The sequence below is a fragment of the Macrosteles quadrilineatus genome, unplaced genomic scaffold (assembly GCF_028750875.1).
Source record: "Macrosteles quadrilineatus isolate MER2022 unplaced genomic scaffold, UCM_ALF_1.0 Scaffold_1__1_contigs__length_201487025, whole genome shotgun sequence".
Taxonomy (NCBI): Eukaryota; Metazoa; Arthropoda; class Insecta; order Hemiptera; family Cicadellidae; genus Macrosteles; species Macrosteles quadrilineatus.
The window spans coordinates 160,146,274-160,168,186 of NW_026542594.1; the positions used below are offsets into that span (position 1 = coordinate 160,146,274).

At 36.0% G+C, this 21,913-nt stretch overlaps 1 protein-coding gene across 4 annotated transcripts in view; it reads right to left on the reverse strand.

The window, feature by feature from the left end:
* Positions 1 to 5,799: 5,799 nt before the first annotated feature.
* Positions 5,800 to 21,913, reverse strand: part of LOC128988401 (kinectin) — a 41,430-nt gene continuing 25,316 nt past the window's right edge. For 2 of the 4 annotated variants that reach the window (XM_054409658.1, XM_054409677.1), the window contains 6 exons: positions 14,623 to 14,718; positions 12,475 to 12,567; positions 11,658 to 11,951; positions 10,573 to 10,605; positions 8,560 to 8,599; positions 5,800 to 7,729 (listed from right to left, as the gene is read on the reverse strand). In XM_054409658.1, coding sequence (XP_054265633.1) covers positions 7,620 to 7,729; positions 8,560 to 8,599; positions 10,573 to 10,605; positions 11,658 to 11,951; positions 12,475 to 12,567; positions 14,623 to 14,718 — 666 coding nt within the window. In that variant the 3' untranslated portion in view covers positions 5,800 to 7,619. The remainder of the gene's footprint in view (positions 7,730 to 8,559; positions 8,600 to 10,572; positions 10,606 to 11,657; positions 11,952 to 12,474; positions 12,568 to 14,622; positions 14,719 to 21,913) is intronic. The other 2 variants (XM_054409662.1, XM_054409670.1) reach the window with 2 other exon arrangements.

Here is a 21,913-nt window from a genome sequence, read left to right on the forward strand (position 1 = left end):
TACTGAGCCGAGGAGCTCGTTTTCAACTAGAAACCACTCAACTTGATCTCAACTGACCTCTTTGTACCGACTCGACTCGCCTGCATGTCTACAACAAGCGAGTTAGAGAGCAAATGGCAACTTGCACACTGACTCGACCCGTGTAAACAAAGCTTTTAACTTTTTAATGCTATTGAATATCATAGAACCAACTTGTGTAGTTGAAACAGCTGGCAAAATTCTTTAATACTTTTTAACTATGAATATCCTATCCATAATCCATAATATCCTTAAGGTTAACATGGGAATCTCCAGAGCCACTGGGGCTAGTCCGAAAGCATCTTCGAGATAAGAGTATGTATACTGTATGTGTTAATCGGGAACGTAAGCTATCATCATACCAAATTTCAGCTCAATCCGACTAGTATTAAATGTGTGATTGAACTTCAAACAAACACACAAACTTTCACATAAATAATATTTGGAAGATTACTTCAAACCATATACATACACCCTTTTTAGAGGAGTGAAAAATTACAAAGTTATGGCCAAGTGTTTATTCTATACTTTTTCAAATCAACAGTTGATTGTTTATGGTTGGTTTAATGTTTCTCTGCCCCTCCAATATTCTTTTATTTGCTTGCATGTAATTTTTGCAGATAATTTTTGTAAAGGTTAAATAAGTGGTTGTAATTATAGGAGATAGCTTTTCTAGCTAAGTTTTTATGTTTATAATTTAACAAAACATTGCATTCCAAACTTTTTTAAAGTTGTTGAACACTATGTTAATGTACAAAAAAAAATTATTACTATCCCCAAATTCTGTCATGGGTCTTAGGTATATTTTTCTGTTTTAGATTCTATTTCAAATAATTTTACAATAAATTGTGTTGCAATTGAAAAAATAAAAAATTTTATGTGTTAAATCTTTTTTGAAACAAAGGTACAGTGCACTAAAAATCATCATTTTCCTACAGTTACCTAACAATGTACATGTTCTCTCACTGATTTGAGAAAGCAAAGTGGCCAATTCACTCATCAGTGAGACAATGTTAACACTCTAAATTACTCTAATTACTTTGTCTCTCTCCAGATTTGCAACGTGAAGCCACGAAATAGTGAGCTCGTAACATGCAGGCAACGTCGTATGCGCGCGAAATACGTTGGCAGCACTGGCTGTAAATCAGCTGGTCAGCTGTTGTACTGTTGTATTTGCCACTTCACATTAAATGTTATATTAAAAGTTCACTTCTGTGTAAAAATGGGTTATGTTTTTTCACAAATTTATTTGTTTTATAGTAACTGTAGGAAAAGTATAATGTGCAACTCGAGTTCAAAGTACAATTGCCTCACTCGAGAAACCATTCCTCACTTGCCTACGGCTCGTGAGTAAGGATTTCTCTCGAGTGAGTCAATTGCTCACTTTTCTCACTAGTTGCACAAATAACTATTGTTTTACCTAGTTCATTATATTTTATTAATTTTTAGCAATTGTAAAAATATTTCTCTATGTACTTTTTTATTGTTGACCATTGTAAATTTGTCTGGTACTCATATCATTCTGTAATAAATAATATTATATTTATTTGTTTTCACATTTTCCTATGAGGGATTAGCTCATTTTTATTAGTTGTACAGTTTATAATATGTTGTTGCAATGCTTGTTTTATGTGTGAGTGGTATTTTATTTTAAACTGTTGAATGTACATTTTATGTATCACCATACTGAGTCAGTCCGAACAGTGTGATTTGAGTTTATGGTTAGTTGTATTATTTTTGTGTATTTGTCAAAATCAAAGTTTTATATTAGAAGAATACGACATTCCTGTTAGTTAATTTATAGTTTTAACAGTTTTTGGTTGTGTATATGATAAATATTATTTATAAACATGTGTTATAAACATTTCTTTATTCCTGAAAATCACACCTTTACAATAACTTTTCTAAAAAAATATATAAACAAATTTTAAACCAGGCTAAACTTTGATATCCGACTAGATTGTAATATCAAACCAAAACTTTTGGCATTTTCAATTGTTAGGACTGGCTTCTCTACTTAACCACTTGATATGGTGTTTTTTTTATAGAGTATTTATAAGCCTGTTTTTTTAGTAAGGACTGGTTGCGCAACAAAGCTTATCACCATTTACTACCATAATTTGTGAACAGAATTACACAAATTCCAGCTCTGTAGCTGTAATGTATGTTACGCTACCTATGTATTTTTAAACAATCAAATCTCCTGCCAAAGGTAAGGTCAGTGATATGTTTTTTGATTGCAAGAAACATATCCGATCCTGACATTCATTGTAAGAATAAATTACTTGCGTCAAATAGCTCAATACTGGATACAGAATGGTAAATTTCAGTCAGAATATGTTTCGACACATTATCATCATCAGCTGAGTACTTTTACTTATGAAGTGTTAACAACAAGTATAACAATGATGGCTTTTTTGTCATTGTTCAATAGATTAACATAAAACAAAACAAGAAAACTACACAATAAGCTGTAGCTCAGGGGATCTACAGCTGGGCTTGACAATGAATTTAAACTGACATTCATGTGACTGAAGGAGGCGATGTCTATCCCTAATGCTATGAGTGTGAGAGTAGAGTGCGGCAATGGGTTAAGGAGTATTTTTTCTCAGTGGTTTTCTTTGAGAAGTTTTGGGGACCCACCAAACCCTCCAAGTCCTTACAAAATGTGCATTTTCACAACCATTGTTTAACTCCCTAGCCAATTTCTGAACTTTCCATGCTATCTTTGCACCAGGGCCATAATCTCCGACCAAATGGCGATGAATGTCCTTGTTGAATGGCGATCCAATATGTTTCTTGTTATCGAAAAACTTATCACTGACATTACCTTTTGGACGCGGCAGGAGATTTGATTGTTTACAAACTTTTAAAAACACACGGCTATACATGACAGCCTTAGAGCGGATATTTATGACATTTTGCCAGTAAATGGAAATAAAAAACCACCCTCATAATAACACAGAATAAATTAATACGATTGGGTGAAGACCATGGATCAAAGAATACAAAGCAGGTATTACAGGCCATTTGGAAACCAACACTGATCAAATAGGCTCAAAAATTTAATTACTAATCAATAAGTTTTTAACCGAGAATATATTTAAATCCTACCTAAAGCTAACTAGTAATAGGATGAGGAGCGACCTGGTATAGTGGAGCGTGGGACTTTGATCCCTGGTTCAAATCGCGCCCCCAATGAATTTTAACTAAGTGATATTGCCACAACCCCTAGGTCTAGCCTGAAGTAGTGTGAAAAAATCCCTAGCTCGTGCTTAGAGTCTTAGGACAAAATACCCCCGCCGCTGAATTTCCAGTTGCCTGAATTGATTTTCAATTAAATGTATTTAATTAACATTAGCTTTTATGAGTACATAGGCTTGCTGCTACAGGGAGAGTAAAAAAGTGTGTTTTTAGTAAAATATTAATAACTTAGAGTAAAATAAATAAATTTACCATGTTAGATCACAATATATCCGTAAACAAGCCAACACTACAACATTTTACAATATTCTCTATAATAATAACATAGGAATTTTAAAATAAATTTTTTTTTTTTAATTTTCTCCGTAACCAATGACCGCACAAAAACATTTCAATATACCAAATTATTTGTCTTCTTAAGCCCTTTAAGAAGGTCTGGAGAGAAATTGGGAATTTTTTTGTTTAGAGGGTCAAAAATTAGAAAAACTAGCCAAGTTTGATCAAAATATATCTATAAACAAACAAACTACAACATTTTACAATATTCTCCATAAGAATAACATGGGAATTTTAAATTTACAATTTTTTAAATTTTCTCCGTTACCAATAACCGAACAAAAATACTTTTATATACTAAATTATTTGTTTTTTAAGCTCTTTTAAAAGGTCTAAAGAGAAATTGGGAAATTTTGTGTTTTGAGGGTCAAAAGTGAGAAATCCCAATTTTTACCCCCAAACCCCCCCCCCCCTGTAAAACCCTGTTCCCATGGTCCGATCATGCTGGTTTGCGAACTCATTCAAGTTTATCCCGCCTTACACCTTTAAACCAAATTTCATCAAAATCAGGCAAAAATTACTCAAGTTATCATCTTTCCAGACACATATATATATATATAAATTTGAACAAATTGTGTTTTTGGCCTCTGGGGACATCAAAATGAAAAAGTAAATCGGTCCCGGGCCTAGGTCTTACCATATTACCACGGTATGACCTACGGTAATAGCTACTCCCCTATAGGAAAATTCGCTAAAATAACTTAGCCATTATCACATGATTAAATAACAATACTAATTAATTACATAACATGTATATTATCATTGGTCATGGAATGAAATAATATTGGGATCAATTTAAAATGTCTTCAAGTTTTTATTTTCGTGACCTTCAATCTACAATATTGTTGCAACAGGCCATTCGTCAACCTAGCCCATTCGTTTAGGACCAACCGGAACAAGGTGGAGATTATCATGGTGTTACTGCGAACGAGGGAGATGATTAAAAGTAACCGTGATCCATGGCCAGCCTAAGAAAAAATTTCAAGTGTGCTAAGACTCACTCATATCAGGTCAAAAGAGGGCCGGAGGTCCTCCCCCAGAAAAAATTTGAAATGTAAAGTCTAAAACAGTTTTTGTGCACTTAACTTTTTAGAACATTAAATCTTTGTCTCTCAATTGATTTAATATTGACTGACTTGATACGTTATATACTTTTTTGTACCTTTCTTGTACCTAACCACTATTATGATGTTAAGATTCGTAGTCACTTTTCAATGACTTTTACACTTACAGTATATTGTAAGTACTCTCAGAATAAGTAGCAAATACTGGAATCGCCGTATGCCAGACCGATAAATTGCATATCTCATGGGTGAAATAAAAATGAGGCAGAAATATGTCACGACCACAACCCTTCCTGCGACCCGCCACACAGACATGGACGGCTGCTCTACGGACCTTGGACGTTAGTCAAGGGCATCAGGCTACTGTATTTCAGAACTCAATAAGGGGGTAAGATTTTTGGTTTTAACTTTGAAATTGAACTGTAACAGTCTTTAGACAATGTTCCTACTTTAAATATTGCTGCCCAACATTTAAATCAATTTCTGTGAATTTGCCAATTAAAAGTGTTATTATCAAGAATGGTCAATTTGATGCCCCTCAAAAAGGCTGGAGTGTGCGGCTGCATACGTTACACACCCCTCAGGCAGGCCCTGCCGTGATCGTCGCAGATGATCAGGTTAGCGCCACGATTACTGAATATAGTTAGGATGGACTTGTGATAGATGCATAATTTATTAAACAAACTTGTAAACATATTAAATGCACTTTTATGCTCCTAGTTTTGATTAAACTTGAGTTTTTTCTTTACTGTTTGCAATATGTTATCTGGTTATTATGTAAAATATGTTTTTTTTTTTCAATCTGTGCATCTATATTTACTGTAGTTTTGTCATACACAAATCAGATTTATAGTGGAGGTCCACAACCCTCCCTCCCTCTCACCATAGAGTCATTCATTATGTAATTTCAGGGATGAACTTTTTACTCTGTGAAATACTTAAGTACAAGTTATTTGTTTGGAAGCTATATTAACTGCTCAAGACCTCAGTTTTGGATATCTGGACCCGGGATATGATTAGCCTAGACCCCAGTGATGATCACTGACAAATTCCAATGCTTGGTACATTGCTTTATTAGTGCCTAACAAAATAACCATAGTACCAGTTATTGCTATCAAGAAATTAACCACCCACAAATTGAAGGTACAAAGTAAATTGAAATAAACAGTTCTATACATTATACATGATTTTCAATTTGTTTTATTTATGAAGTTCATTACAAAGGTATTCTATTAACTGGATAAAAACATGGTATAAAGTTACTAAGGAACATGCTATATATAATATTTTAATAGACTAATCAACTAAATCTTTTATGTGATAAGTAAAATATATTAATTGTTCGTAAATTAGTATGGTCAGATTTGGTTTCTTTAAAGACGTAAATTAGATACAGAACCAGAACACAGTTTGTGTGAAACTTGTTTTTACATTGGTTTAAAAAAATACAACACAACTCTTTAAAAGCCAATAATAATGTTACTCATTTAAAAAATATTATTCATTTGGGCATTTTAAAATACCCAATCGAGGATATTTGTCCGCCAATCTGCATGCAAAAATTAACCAAAGTCCTACATCTAAATATTGACTTGCTAAAGCACAGGAATCAACCTTATCATACCTTGATTGCAACTATGTTGATCAAATGATTACGTTGTAAAGGATTGCACAATGTAAAAATAGGGGTTGCATTTAATAAAACATAGATACTAAAAGTTAACCAAAGCAGACCAGTCGTAGCAGCAAGTTGGGCAGAAAAAATAAAATGCAATAAACTGGAGCAGGAAAAATTACAAGCGCGAAAGAGAGGGAATCCACTGGACCATGGCTGAGGATCATCTTGATGATTGATGATTTGTGGACAGACTCAGGTACTAAAAATGTTCCAATCACATTCATACTAACAAATGACAAATGAGCAATAATCCAATTTGGAGTTAAAGCTACTTGTTTTTAAGTTACCGTCGTTACCGGTAACCCTCGTTTTCCTCAATATAAATAAGCAAATTCAGTATCCTATACTCTAAAACAAGCGTGTGTACGGACAAACTTTTATTTTCGTCCGAGGATTTTTAGTTTTGTTGTTTAATATGGCGTATTTGGCCACAAGAAATCAATTGGAGTTGGTCACAAGGCTGGGAAAAATCCAGTTTCCGCCCTACATCCCTTGAAAGTGTCCATGTTATCGTCAATACGTTTTTGTAGCTGCAGATAATAAAAACAGCTGATACAGGTTATTTTTATTGCAATCTATGTTTTTATAAAGGCGTATTGAAATGTTGTATCATCTAAATGTGTCCACATTGATACCCGTACATAATAAATATCTTTAATTTAGTTAAGAACTTATCTAATAAATGTAACGTTTAATAATTCAATCCGAGCAAAACTCGGTCTCCTGGTACTAGCCATTAAACTCGCTCAACCTCTCAAAAACATTTCGGTCTAGTAATAATATTTTAAACCAAGAGAGCCCAAAGATAAGTGTGAAGACAAAAAAAATATTGTTTTGGCTGTTATGCATAAATTTGCATTCCTAATTGGGGAATTTGAAATCAGTTATGAGCTGTTTCAATTAATCCTTTGGTCATTGGACATTTTCTTAGGTTTTCAGAATTTACTAAACAATTACAGAGTACAAAAATTTCTCTTTAACAACTTTAAAAAAACTCATATATTCTAGATCATCAAACACTCATTAAGAAACTATTTAACAATATATCATTCTGGCCAGTTAGACTTTAAACAAGAATATTTAAAAATAATAATAATATAAAAAGTTTAAAGCAATATTGCGATTCAATTTTCTTTATAGATTAAATCAGCTTAAAAAATTTACTTAAATTACCAATATTTTTTACCATTCCACAAACTATGCTACAAAACAATCCTACTCCAGATTTTATAATAAATAATATACAAATATATAACAATAATAGTGATATTATCCTATCTAATCAGCACCTAAAACATTATGTCTTGGTTGGCCCAGGGCTAAGATGATTGATGACCTGAAGTGCAGCTGAGTGACCGACGACGACTCTGACGCTGCCTCAACCTAGACCTTGGTCTCGACCTCGATCTCAGTTTGTTTCTGAGCCAACCTGCAACACACATGTACCATATTCAGTTCACTTCACTAATTTAATGTAGCCCGAATAAATTATCTGGAATGTCCATTTATTACAATGTAATGATGACAACATCTGCAATCGTGGCTCTATCGTAGTTATCTCAAATTATTGCGGCATAATCATTATCATACTGTACTGCTTTTATTTTGGACCTGTTCCAATGCAATTTTTACAACTACACCAGAAATACGACAAAAAATTTACTGAATTGTATACGTGGAGTACTAACGATTAATAAAAGAGTAAGGAATATCATAATGGATAACTATTTTAAATCTAAAATCTGAATAAATTAAAATTACATATGTACAAATCAGTTAAACCATTTTCCCAAAACACAGTATTAAAACCACCACAACCATTTATATTCCCAGCCTGAAGCACACAAGCGAAACTATTTAACAAATAATTTCAACTTGACTTAAATTAACTTGGTCTGGTAAACACAATGAAAGTATACATTAAATTCATTAAAGTATACATTAAAGTCAGTGGGAAACTTGAAAAAATAACAACACAAATATAACAAAGAGGCCATTTTTGGAAATTTGGAATCAGTAAGTTATAACCATTACCAGTCGACAAACAGGTAAGAAATTGTATGTTCAGATTCTATATTTTTAAATATAAACAATGAACTTATAGGCCTACCAAAACAAACATATTAATTTTATTTTTGTAGTTTTAAATTTGTTGAATTTAATTGATACTGTTTGTGGCATATGATTAACGGATCTCTTTAATGCAAGATTGCAGCACCAACACAGCACGCCCAGCAAACTGCGAGCCACATTAGTTACCTGCAAAGTTCCGACGTTTGAGTTGCGTCTGGCAACCACTCTGCGAAATGAAAAGTTAAAGAAATCAATCCATAGAATTAAGAGTTATTAAATGTTGTTTGTATTTCTGGGTTTAATACAGCAGTCACTATCACCCTAATGTAATAAAAGATCTTTTATTCTTTTTTTTATAGGAGAAGTTTTATTTTTGCCATTAAAACTTATCCCTAAGCAGCAAACTTCAACATTTCAAACACAGAAGTCTTAGTGTGGTGTTTTCTATTCCTCAGAGAATAGTTGAATACTTATTAAAGACTTTTACAATCAAAGTGCCATTAAATTTGGATTTACAAGTGCTTTAAATGTGATATTGAGTAAAACTTTGAACGAGTCCTTTCATGGAATTTTACTGTGAAAACTTAATGGCTACGGTATTTGAATTTTTACCAAGATACTTTGTTCTTTCTAAGATATGTCTCTTATACCTTATCATACATAACAATTTTTATAAAGACCATTTAAAAAAGTAGAAAGTTATAAAGTGTTTTAGAAAAACTGTTATTCTTCATTTTAACTTTATTTAAAAACCATGAAATCATTTCCCAGAGTTTGGCATTTTACTTAACCCTTTCAGACCAAGGCCACACTAAAAAAACAGGCCATAATGCTCGTCTAGCATGACGTCACGATAGAAGACGGCAATGACGTATTTTTGCCTTTTGTGATCAGCTGCTTGTTTTAATTTTTTAATTGAAAACAAAAATATAACCTTAATTACGTCATTGCCGTCTTCTATCGTGACGTAATGATTGACGAGCATTACGGCCTGTTTTTTTAGTGTGGCCTTGTTCAGACCCAGTACACTCATTTGTGTAGGTAAATTTTTAAGTCCTGACAACCTAACCAACACAATTGTGTAGGTTAGATGTTTATTTGTTTTTTTGAAGTTTCTGGATCTTTCTGTTGCTCAGACCTGTAAGCATTGATTGTGTAGGACGTAGGTTATGGAGATCAGCTGGGAATTTTTGTTTTGCAGTCTGCCTTCATGTCTTATGGTAACACTGATTGTTTTGTTGCAATGTCACTGTAAGATAGGAGAAAGAGGCAACTGTTAAGGTTAATGACTGTTTTATTAATGTTTTTAAACGTATATAATGCTAACTATTGCTGAAACTGAAATGGTTAATATGGTATTATGAAGGTTTCGTCTTTAAAACAAACCTAATCAATAATTTTAGTATTTGAAATCTTGGTTAAAAAGCAACATTTATTCAAAATTTGCTCAGGACTTAAATCGGTCGAGGTGACTAAGATCCCCGGGTCTTAAAGGGTTAAAGGACACCCTGTTTATTGATTATTGATTGTTTGATTTATGAGGATAAAAGTAATGAATTTATATTTTCATCAATTTTTTTAAAAGATATATTTAAGAGTGTCGTTCAAAACAGCGTATGTGGATTTTCGGTTTAGGTGGAGAATAAGTCAGTTTCTGACCCACTGCTATTTTCTCCCTAAACATAGTATAGGGCCTGTGGAGAATGTATTGTTTTTGTCAAAATGTTTTAGTTGGAGTTTTAGGTTAGTTTGAAGTGATGCCTGTGTGGGTATGTGTGTGGACATGTAGAGAGCTACAGACTACAACAGTGGTCAGATTGTATCTCCAGAATTTTTTTTTTCATTTTTTGTAATTTTGATTAAAAATTGTGAACTTCTCATAAAACATTGAAAAATCTGATTTTTTTCTAAAACAGCTCAAACCACATTGATTTAAATTTAGTATGTAATTGTACTTTTAAATCTGAACAGAATGGTACAACCCCCAATGCTGTAAAAAATATGGTTTAAAAGTTTTTATTTTTATACCTATGTTATTTTGCCCATAAAATACCGTTATGCCATTTTAACCACTTACCCCATTACAAGGGGCGGTTATTAGCAATTAGATTATTAGCAATACTTGGGAAATTGGGTCATATAATCCATACTGATTTATACGGTACAGATTCAAAACATAAAACTGATTAAATTACTTACATCCTTTGTTGGAACACCATTCCTTGCACTTGCCTGCGAAAGAAAAATACAATAACTTAGTGGTTGACATTAATTAGTGTGCATATGTACTAATATCTAAACCATTTGTCATTAATTTTTTACAGAGTTACAACCAACTAAGGTGTTGAACTTAGGTACTAGTTTCTTCCAATAACTAACCTAGGCTGTTATTTAAGTAAACAAAATAACTAGAATGATGACGTTGGTCCACAGACGCAAGAAAGATTTTCATAATTTTGACGCTATCGCAGGAGGAGAAATGACTTTTTCTGCGGGAGATATTTAGGTATTTGGCCGCGATCACGGGAGACGATGATGTTGTTTATACGACCGCAGAAGATGTCCTGGGTTTGGTTGCAATCACGGTAGATGATGATAATGTTTCTGTGAGTGCGAGAAGTATTCATGATTTTACCACAGTCATGGAGAACAATGATAATATTTCCGTGACCTATGAGGGTATTCAGAATCTTTTTCACGGTAATGGAAAACAATGGTGACGCCTCAGTGCCCTGGGAGATGCTGTACCAAGCCCAAGCACAAGGTTAGGTGGAAATATTGTTTAAATACTTGTCTGTGACACTGTGATTATTAGGAGAGGGGAGCCCGGTAAACAAACTTGCAGGAGGGGGTGCTGTATATTTTTAGCTTATTAACCTTAACATTAGTTAAAGTACTTGAATGTCAAACTATCCGAATCCGAACTTCTCAAGAGCTGATCCAGTCCAAACCAAGGCTTAACCATCCAACCTGAATAAGATGCAAACAGAAATGTTACTATCTGCACACCTCTAGAAAAAATGTTTTAACAATTGGGGAATTGGGGAAAAATGTCTTTTTGGCCTTTGGTCATTTTTCAACATCGCTTAACCGTATATCGAGCTTGTATCGTTGTATTGAAATATCAGTAAACTAAACACGTAGCAATGAGAGTCACTTAAGGCCCTGGTGATGAAATATGCCATTTCACTTCAAATTTACATTAGTTCTACCTTCCATAGTAGAAATTTTCCTTGAAAATTCTCAAATATTCACTGATTTGATGGATGTTATGATCAACTCACCTCCAGCCTATCCCTCTCTTGCTTCACTATCTCCAACTGTGACTCTAATGTTTGGATCTGTTGTCCCCAGCGACCCTCCTCCTGCTCTACGTGACTCTGTAATCTGTTGAGCATCCCTTCTGTATCAGCAATGATACTCTTGTAGTGTGTCACCATGGCCTGCAGTTGGCAGTTCTGCTGTTCCACTTCTGCCAACATTTCCGCATGATTTTCTCCCCCACCGTTTTCTGTCGAACTAGTGCTGCCGTTTTCCCTTGCACATTCCACAAACTGTTCTAGCCACACTTTATAGTCCTGCAACACAATATGGGGTTCATTGAAGTTAAATAGGACCTGTATCTAGCTTCCTAAATTACAGCATTCAATTAATTGGTCAACACAGTTCTAAATAAATATGTATGTGCATAAATAAAAAAAATTTGTCAGATTAGGTTCAAATACCTAGTACCGAAACCGAGTCCAAATTTTATATCCAATACTATCCGTTAAATATTCATTTTTACAGAGATACTAAATATTTTGATTTAGAAAATTTGATGTTATCGTATAAAAACTGTGATTACTTTGAGTATATAAACAATATTTAATTAACCCTCATACAGAATCAGGGGATCATGAAACTTGAGATGATCCTGGACCAATCTCTGCATTCCTCACTGCATTCTCACTGTCTAGCTAATAGTCCACTTTTCTGTGTGTTCAAAATTCCTTATCAGAATATTCGCTCATATGACAAGTCTGAAGAAAATTAAAAAAAAAACTTAATTTTTTTTCTCCACAACATAAAAGTTTGATAACATTTGTTTAAATACCGTACCTGCTTGGTATCGATAGTGATGCGTGGAAGTGTTCTTGAGAGAAATTGTTTGGTTTTCTCTTGTTCTTCTAATCTAGCATTTTCTTCTGCTTCCTGCAACATTAAAAAGGCTTGAAATTAAATGTGCAATACTTAATAGAGTTAAATTAAACCTTACAGGCTGAATTAATCTGTGGGATTTATAAGTATTTTATAAACATTGCATGGACATTTTTTTTTACAAAAGCAATGGAATAAAGTGGATTTAGAATTTTAAGGTAATGGATTGGTAGTAAAATTCAAAATTCAGAAATCCAACTAGGCTTTCACATGGGCAGAACTTGGGTTCACTATGAGGATTAGGCAATTAGGCTTATTATAATCCTGTTTAAAAGAATACTGGTCATTTAGCAACACAGCCAAACAAGGTATCTTGTTCAATTTTACACAAGTGTTTCATTAACAATATCACTAGACATGGTGACGCAACTAACATTTATTTCAACAGAAATACAAATGGAGGATGAGTGTGGGATGACTGAGATGTACCGTAAGTCGCTGTCTTAATGAAATTATCATAGCCAAACATTGATAACAAAGAATAACAAATTTGGATTAGAATAATCAGACTGCTCATAAACCTTTTGTGACACTAATTCAGGTTCAACTGTTTTTCAATTATAGTAATATTTTTTATAGTAGTACACTTATCCCTTGACGATCTGACATATTCAGTAGTCCGACATGTTGCCAGCAGTCTTATCAGTGGTGCAAGAAGAGAATTAGATTTTTTAAACATGTTAATGAGTTTCAAGAACAAGTGATGATGGGTTGCCTGGGTAAGAAGAAACAGACGACAATCACTCACTTTTATTACTATTAACACGTTGGGTGCTGATGACGGGAATTCCCGCCATTGCTTAACATTGAAATAAATGCAATTTTCATGTTCAAACATGTCAACGGCACTTTAAATGTTAAGTAAGTACTGTACAGGAGGTATGTATTTATTTTGCGTTAGAGATAGAGCAAACCTTGTAATATAAAATACCCCCGCCGCAGCAAACCTGCAGACTAAGCGAATTTCCATTTGCCTGATTGGATTTACACTAAAATGTCTACTTAAAAATATAACATTTATTTCCTATTTAAATAGAATTAGTATAACAAGTACTTAGGTTTGCTGCATCAGGGAGGGTAAAACTGTTTTTGTTTTTTTTTGTAAAATGTTAATAGTTAGTAAGAAATAAAAATATTTTCCAAATTTGATCAAAATATGTTCATAAACAAGCAAACTACAACAGTTTACTTATTCTCCATAAGAATAACATGGGAATTTTAAATTTACAGTTTTTTGGTATTTTATCCGTAACCATTAGGCGCATAATAACGCTTCAATATACTAAATTATTTGTTTTTTTGAGCTCTACAAAATGGTTTGGAAAGAAATTGCTAAATTTTATGTTTTTTGGGTCAAAAATGGGAAAAACCTATTTTTACCCCATAAAAACCCCCATAAACCCCCGTTCCCATGGTCCGATCATGCTGGATCGCGAACTCGTTCAAATAAACGTAGGTTTACACGTTTGTACCAAATTTTATCAAAATCGGATCATTTTTGCTTGAGTTATCGTGCTAACGGACACATATATATATATATAAATATATAAATATATAAATATATATATATATATATATGAATTTGAACGGATGGTGTTTTTGGCCTCTAGGGACCTCAAAACGAAAAAAAAAATCGGTCCCGCGTCCAGGTCTTACCATGAGTACTACGGTAATAGCTTATTCCCTATATGGGAAATTCGCTAAAAGATGTATTTTTATGTGTTCTTTAACTTTTGTCTTTACAAAAATTCTATAATACCAATAGTTTGTGAAATATTGTCCATCGGCCGCCATTTTCCAAGATGGCGACTGAAGCACAGCCGGGATTAATGGGGACTTTTGACATTTTCATCAACTTGGCTTACTTAACAACTGTACAAAATTCCTATTTAGTCCGAATTTGTTAGGTCGATTTTCCTAATATTCTTCCACTATTTACGCATTATTTGACAATGGAAACTAATTAATTTTAATTTTATTGGTCTAGAAAATGGTAAAAAAAAGGTAATTGAAACTAAAAATGACACCGATAGCAAGATAGAAACTTACAGTTATTAATATATGTGATTGTTTCATTTTAGTTTCCAAAGTCTTTTCAGTAGTTGTGAGAGCTTCCATGACTTTCCAGTTCTTTGTACGTAATTCCTAAATCAAAAATACATTAAGTTGTCAAAATTAGTGAAATTTATTCTTGAAAGAAATTTAACAATAATGACCCCTAATAATTGCTAGAATTTTCTCCACATAATAATGGTGGGCCTAATACTAACATCGTTGTTGAAACCTAGTGAAGCAGGTGTCTAAACATGGTAATTCGACAACAGTATAAAAAGTCTGTGTTTTATAGGGTATTATCAAAAATCAATCTTGTACTGATTAAAAACACTGTATTACAATAAAAAATACTTGTAATAATGTTACGACATTATTACATCAAAGGCAAACATTAAAACATAAAGATGAAAAACAACAAATGAAATGTAGAAATCACAACACATGTTGTGTGAAATAAGCAAAGAAGACAAGACACTGACATTTTTAAAATCATAATTCGGTTTTTACATGAATTGGTTAAGAATTTGGTTGGTCGAAACATTAATGGTAATGTCTTGATTGCCCAGTTTTTATTTATCTTTTTTACAACGGTTTAATTTGGAATCCCCTTCTTAAAGGCCCGATTTCCTAGTTGCCGAAAAACGCTGCAGAATTTGGTTACAGGGTTTTAAATGTCGCACTATATTCTTATCATATGCATTTTTCAAGATGAGCGTTTTCCTAGAACTGCGACATTTGACAAGGAGTGTGTGCCTAGTTGTCAAGAGGGGTTTGGTGGTAGACAATATTCCTGTACTAAGCAAATTTAAGAGAAGACAGATTTGTGCCGTCCTGTTATGTTCACTCAATGACAATTAAACTTACTTTCTTATCAAGGTAAATACTCCGTACGCCAAAAATTATAATATATTTACTACTCAGGAGAGGGAAGGTGTTTTCAAGTTGCTAATTATCAGACACCTGTTAGACGACTGTACTAAGTTCAAAGCATTTTACCCACCTACGCGTGAACAGTTTTATATGTTGGTGAGTTTTGTTGAAAAAGAGTTTAAATGTGAACCAACAACCGGGTGAAGGGACCAGTTTCACCAGCGGAAAAGTAACGCTGACCACCTCCACAGATCCATAGACAACAGTGTACTATCCTGGACTGAGTGCTCTAGGAGCAGTCACCCGTCCTTCTGTCCGCTGCGACATAGATTCGCTGCATAATTTGGCAGCTAGGAAAACTACTGCAACCAATCCTTTGTATTCGATTCAGTGTCGAAAATCGCAGCTGTATCTAGGAAATCGGACCTTAAATTTTCAATGGAAAATATAAAAAAACCTAACTGAGTGTACCATTCTTCAATGACTAACTTCAGGAGTCAGTTAGAAACTTTGACCATTTCCAAAAAGGGATATTTTAGATTTAGCCTTAAATTTTTGAATGTTAACCCAAATTAAGTGACACACTACTTCATAAAGAATGAACAGCAAAGCCTGGTGTCTCTATCTCAAACCATTACACAAATCTGTAATAGCAGCAATTTAAATTGTTTGTTATTCAGTGACATTTGTACAGGTAGTGGACACACTCTTGAACAATTATCCCCCCACAAACCTAGTGCATTATGAAAGAACAGTACAAAAAATTGTTTGCCGACACCACAGTTTTACCAATATGGACAAACTCGCATTTAACTCATTTTAAGATTTTATAAAATAAAGTAAATGGTAGAAACTAGGGACCATTGATCTTAAACCAGTATTAAAAGACAACAATTTCACATTTTTACCAGCTTAGCTCGAGTAGTATTGTATAGTCTATAGCGTACGTTTTGCAATTGACAACATCGTTTAGTAATGTGCGTTCTACCAAAGATGGCACATGCTGTGACATGTATCTACTAATACAAATACTACTTTATTAGGGAACTAGCTGTGAGTACCCGTTCTTCGTACGGGTTTATTCAAGAATAAGGTTACAAACTTTTTGTAATAACAATGATTAATTTATTTTAACATAATTTAGTACATAAAAATACATTAAAAAACTTAAATCTTAAAAAATATTCGAAAGTTTTAAATAACAAAGTTGGCAAAGATAGCAGAGTTGAAGCGCTTAACATTTGTCACAGCGAAATTACAATATCAAAATTTCAAAAACAACAAATGACATACATTGAAAATAAATATTAAATAGTGAAGAAAAACAAAAAACACAAAAAATTAAAAGGTTGCCTAACTTAATGCCTCTTCATATACTATATTAGTGGTTCGACCGCCTGGGGCATGTATGTAAAGGTTGGTTGGCGATCGCACTCGGCTGCACGCCACGTACAGCTGTCCGTGTGAAAAACATTGCGCGTCACCTAGTTCAATCCCTGCTGTTGACAGTGTCTGACCTTGCGATTTGTTGATCGTCATGGAAAAACATGGATTTAAGGGAAATTGCAGGCGCTTAAACTCAAAGGGATAGTTGCTTGGGATGAGGGGGATCCGGGGGACAAACACCACTTCTCCCGCACCACAGCCTGTTAGAATTTCGGCTTCTATGACATTTCGCTGGAGACTTCGAATTCGAAGCCGAGTCCCATTGCATAATTTAGGAGGGTTTAAATTTCTTAGAAGCATAACGGGAATACCAATTTTAAGATTAAGTTCGTGGGCGGGTAGTCCAGGTGCTGTCACCGAGTCAAGAAACTCTGCCGGGTAGTGCACTGCGTCATCATTTCTTAGAACTGTGTTCACCGACAAATATGTCTTGTCCTCGCTTAGGAATAGGGACATCACTTTCTTATTTATCTTTGTTGAAACTTCATTTTTTGGAGTGAGAATAGCCCTATTGCATAACCAGGCACTGCTCTTGTTTGGGAGGTCTTCAATTCCTGGATAGACTTTCTCGATGAGTTCATCTTGGGTTTGAACAATAACACCAAGAGAAGGTGGTATATCGATAGTTCCATCAACGTTACCCAGCTTTCCATCTCCCAACTTTAACAGAACATTGGAGAATTCTTCCACCTCATTTCCAATATTGGCCCGCATGTTCTTTGTTAACGCCAGTTTGTTCATTATTGGCCATAGGGTAGATCTTTTCATAGAGGCGTTAATTTCATCCGCCCTTGTGCCTCTCACTACAACTGGCAGAGTTTGGCGGAAGTCACCAGAGAACAATACCGTCACTCCACCCATGATCTTATTACTGTTCCTCATATCTTTGAGTGTTCTGTCGAGGGCCTCGATTGTCAGTTTATTGGACATCGTACACTCGTCCCAGACTATTAAGGAGGCTGCTTGTAGAACTCGTGCCATGGGAGCGCTCTTCGATATAGAACAAATCGGGATGTCCATATGCTCTACATTTATTGGGATTTTGAACATGGAATGGGCAGTTCTTCCACCTGGCAGAAGGGTTGCTGCAATGCCAGAAGAGGCCACAGCAAGAGCAATCTTACTGTTTGATCTAACCTTTGCGAGAATCAGCTTTATGAGGTAGGTCTTTCCAGTACCTCCAGGAGCATCAAGAAAAAACATCTTGTTTCTTTGTCCATTTATGCTCGTCAAAACTTGCTCATACACTTGGCGCTGCTCCTCGTTGAGAGTTGGCGTACACTGTTCAATAAACCTAATGAGTTCGGGATGGTCGTAACTTGTCTCTCTGATATAATCATGGTTTAACTGATTGACATCTATGGCTGGTACTGGTAAGTTGTAGCTTTCGAGCCCAAGTCCTCCCATGCGAGTGATTGTCTCTTGAATGCTTGCTAGGCACTGGTCATATATGATAGGATTGTTTTCAAAGGTGGTGTTAATGTCGACTTGATGTGCAGATCTCAAAAAGTCCTCTGAGAGGGAATCTCTGAATCTGATCCAGAGCTCAAGAGGGTTGCTCACATTGCAAAATACTAATAAGACACTGAAGAGATCCCTCAACTTGGTGGGACTGTCAGAAACAGCAGCTTCTGCAAGAGTGCCCTCCCAGCACGCATCATCCTCTAGTAAACCAAGGGCACGGCATGCGGATTGGAAATTTGGATGGAGCACACCATCAACAGTCTTGAGATCCTCAAAAGATGTTGGACCTCGAACAGTGTGTAGGAGGAGTCGGAGATGGTAACGCTCACTGCAGCTTGGATGGACAGTGTACACCCTACCGATGCACGGATCTTGTCTCACGTCAGGATGTCCTGGTACTGGTTGTCCTCTCCGCCTCCTGGACCAACCTCTTTGTTTAGAGTATGTATAATAATAGGGCAACTCGTTGTAGAGGAGGGTTCTTGAAAAGGCGTCCGTCTGGCAGAGATTGAAGAAGGCCAAAAGAGTTGTACTTTGGTCCATTCTTTCCCGAACATTGCCTGGCTGGAAATATACTCTTTGCTCATTTGGAAGGTGGACCTCTAAATGCAACACAGCGGGAAACCTCTCATGTATAGGAAATGATAAAATTCTCCATACCGCCTCAGATGTGCATATATACCGACCACTTTGGTACATTTTAATTTCGTCTGTGTCATTACTTACTGCAAATGTGGCCTGGTCACTGCCCTTGTTTATGTACTTGCAGATGTACTTTATAGATTTTACACTGCTACAGTACTCAACGTTAACACGTGTTAGAAATGTTCGGGACAATACAGGCGAGTAAGGTACTACCCATCGGTTGTCCATAGGGATTTCATCGTTACCTACTCTGATTAGGACATGATGGCCTCCATCATCTGGGGAGCGCCTTCTGTATGTTGGGTATCCATTGTCTCCTGTTGCCGTTTCATTGACAAATGGTCTAGGGTATCTTTTGCTACAGTGACCATCCTTCATACAGGGAAGCTTGCGCTGTCGCACATTAAAAGCTCCGCATGGTCCGTGCAGCATGTGAGTCTTGACTATATCTGCAAGTTCAGGATCAGTTTCAGGATTTGGAAGCTCTGCAGAAATGACTTGATCTATTCTATTTGGAGGAATGGATTCTTCAAGCCAAATCAGGATATGAGCGTGTGGAAGACCACGTTTCTGCCATTCAACAGAGTACATGTAGCAGCGAACTGAGCCATAAATCTGGCCTTTCATAAGAACAGCAATCATACAGTTAAGCTTCAAATGAAAAACTCGTGATACCACATCATACCGGTCGTGAGCAGACTGCCTTTCTCCAATTACACTCGTGATTTCTATCCATTTTGGATTTGTTGTCATTGTTATGAAAAGTTCTGGACGACCAAACTTCCGAACATAGCAAAAGGCGTCCTGTGTGCGAGAATGCATATATCTAGGACCTCCAGTGAAGGTGGCAGGTAAAATTATCTTTTGCCCCATTTCTTCTACGTTGTCGTCTCGTCTTAAAGCGTCTTGAAGGTGTATGTAATTCTCTGCTCTCAGTTCCTTTTGGTGCGTACGAAGATACAGCAGCCTTTCACTCTCAACTTTAGCGTACATGTCCACCAAGTACTGGTTCAAAAGCTGTTTGAATTTATGAATGTGATTTGCTTCACCTTCTCTAACCATAATGCGATAGGCGTAAAACTCTTGTGAGCTAGTTTTCTTTGTGGTTGGTTGTTTAGTAACCGGGTTTACATGATATAAATTGAAACTATATCCATCTTCGCCTCTACAAAACATAAGGGGATATTGTAGGGCATCATAAGATCGGTGGGTTTCATATATTCGTTTCAAACCCTGTTCTCTTGAATTTAAAATGATGTCTCGATGGTCACTTGGATCCCCAATCATCAAAATAGCAACCTCATTGACTGTTGGTTCATTGTATCTACCTGGGTGGTCCCCTGCAGGGCGTCTGTCGGCTCTAATAACAATTTTGAAATCAGGTGAATCTACAGGAAATGTTTCTAAAGTAGTTTTGAAGCTGAGCAAGTAGGCGTTATTATTCTGAAGCATGTTTTGCAAAGCGGCCAACATGTCATGATCAAGGTCTTGAAATAAACTTTGCCTTCTTTGAAGCTGGACTTGGTCATCCCCAACAAAGTAAATCTGAAGGTAAGACGGCGGAAGTCCAGGGGGTGGCAAAAGAGAGCCGATCAAATGGTACACTTGTCCTTGAACCTTAAATGTAGGCATATATGGTCCTTCACGGATTTCATTACCTCCAAAAGAAGTCATTTGGAACGCACTATTGTAGGCCCTGATATGTCTAAGAAAATTTCGCGATTGAGGTGATTCGTCCGATATCCATGTACGTAGCGGCTCAGGTGCTTCCAAAATAGACGGTATGGACACTTTACCAGAAGCACAACATATTCCACGTGGTTCCTTTGACCAACTCAAAGCGTGACAAAACCTACAAACTTTATCAAAATCTCCAATATTGGCAGCTTCACTGTAACGTGTAAAAGGATCATATTGGAATCCACTGTTGTGTGTGTCTCGCCATTCTGTTAAATTTCTTTCGACATGCCGAGTTCTTTCCCGCGCGATCCTAGTTTGTCTTTCTGCGTCGCTCTCAACGACTCTGTTCACCCTATGTCTTTCAGAATCAGCGGCAACACGGGCATTTCTGTCAGCAATGTCCTGGCTTGCTCGAAGTTCCTCCACTCGGGTCGCCTCGTCATGCAAAAGTAGAGTTTGCTCTTCAACAGTGCGACGGTACCTATCATTGTCGATTATATGTCTAGCTTCCCGCTCTTCAGGAGTTTCATTATTCCTACGTTGGTTTTGCCGAACTCTATCTCGTTCTTGCCTACTTTCTCTCTCTTCTCTTGTTTCATTTTCCCTCCTGCGAACGTGTAGGATTCGGTCACTGTTTCGACGTGCTCCTCCCTCCTCCACTGTCTCGTTTTCCCTCCTTTGAACATGTAGTATTCGGTCACTCTCCCGACGTGCTTCTTGCTCCTCCTCTGTTTCGTTTTCCCTTCTCTGGACGTGTAATATTCGGTCATTGTTCCGACGTGCTTCTTGCTCCTCCTCTGTTTCGTTTTCCCTCTTCCGTACGTGTCGTATTCGGTCACTGTTCCGACGTGCTTCTCGCTCCTCATCTGTCTCGTTTTCCCTCCTCTGAACATGTAGTTTTCGGTCACTCTCCCGACGTGCTTCTTGCTCCTCCTCTGTTTCATTTTCCCTCTTCCTTACGTGTATTATTCGGTCACTGTTCCGACGTGCTTCTCGCTTCTCATCTGTCTCGTTTTCCCTCCTCTGAACATGTAGTATTCGGTCACTCTCCCGACGTGCTTCTTGCTCCTCCTCTGTTTCGTTTTCCCTCCCCCGAACGTGTAGTATTCGGTCACTGTTCCGACGTGCTTCTCGCTCAACCTCTGTCTCGTTTCCCCTCTTCTGAACTTGCTGTATTCGG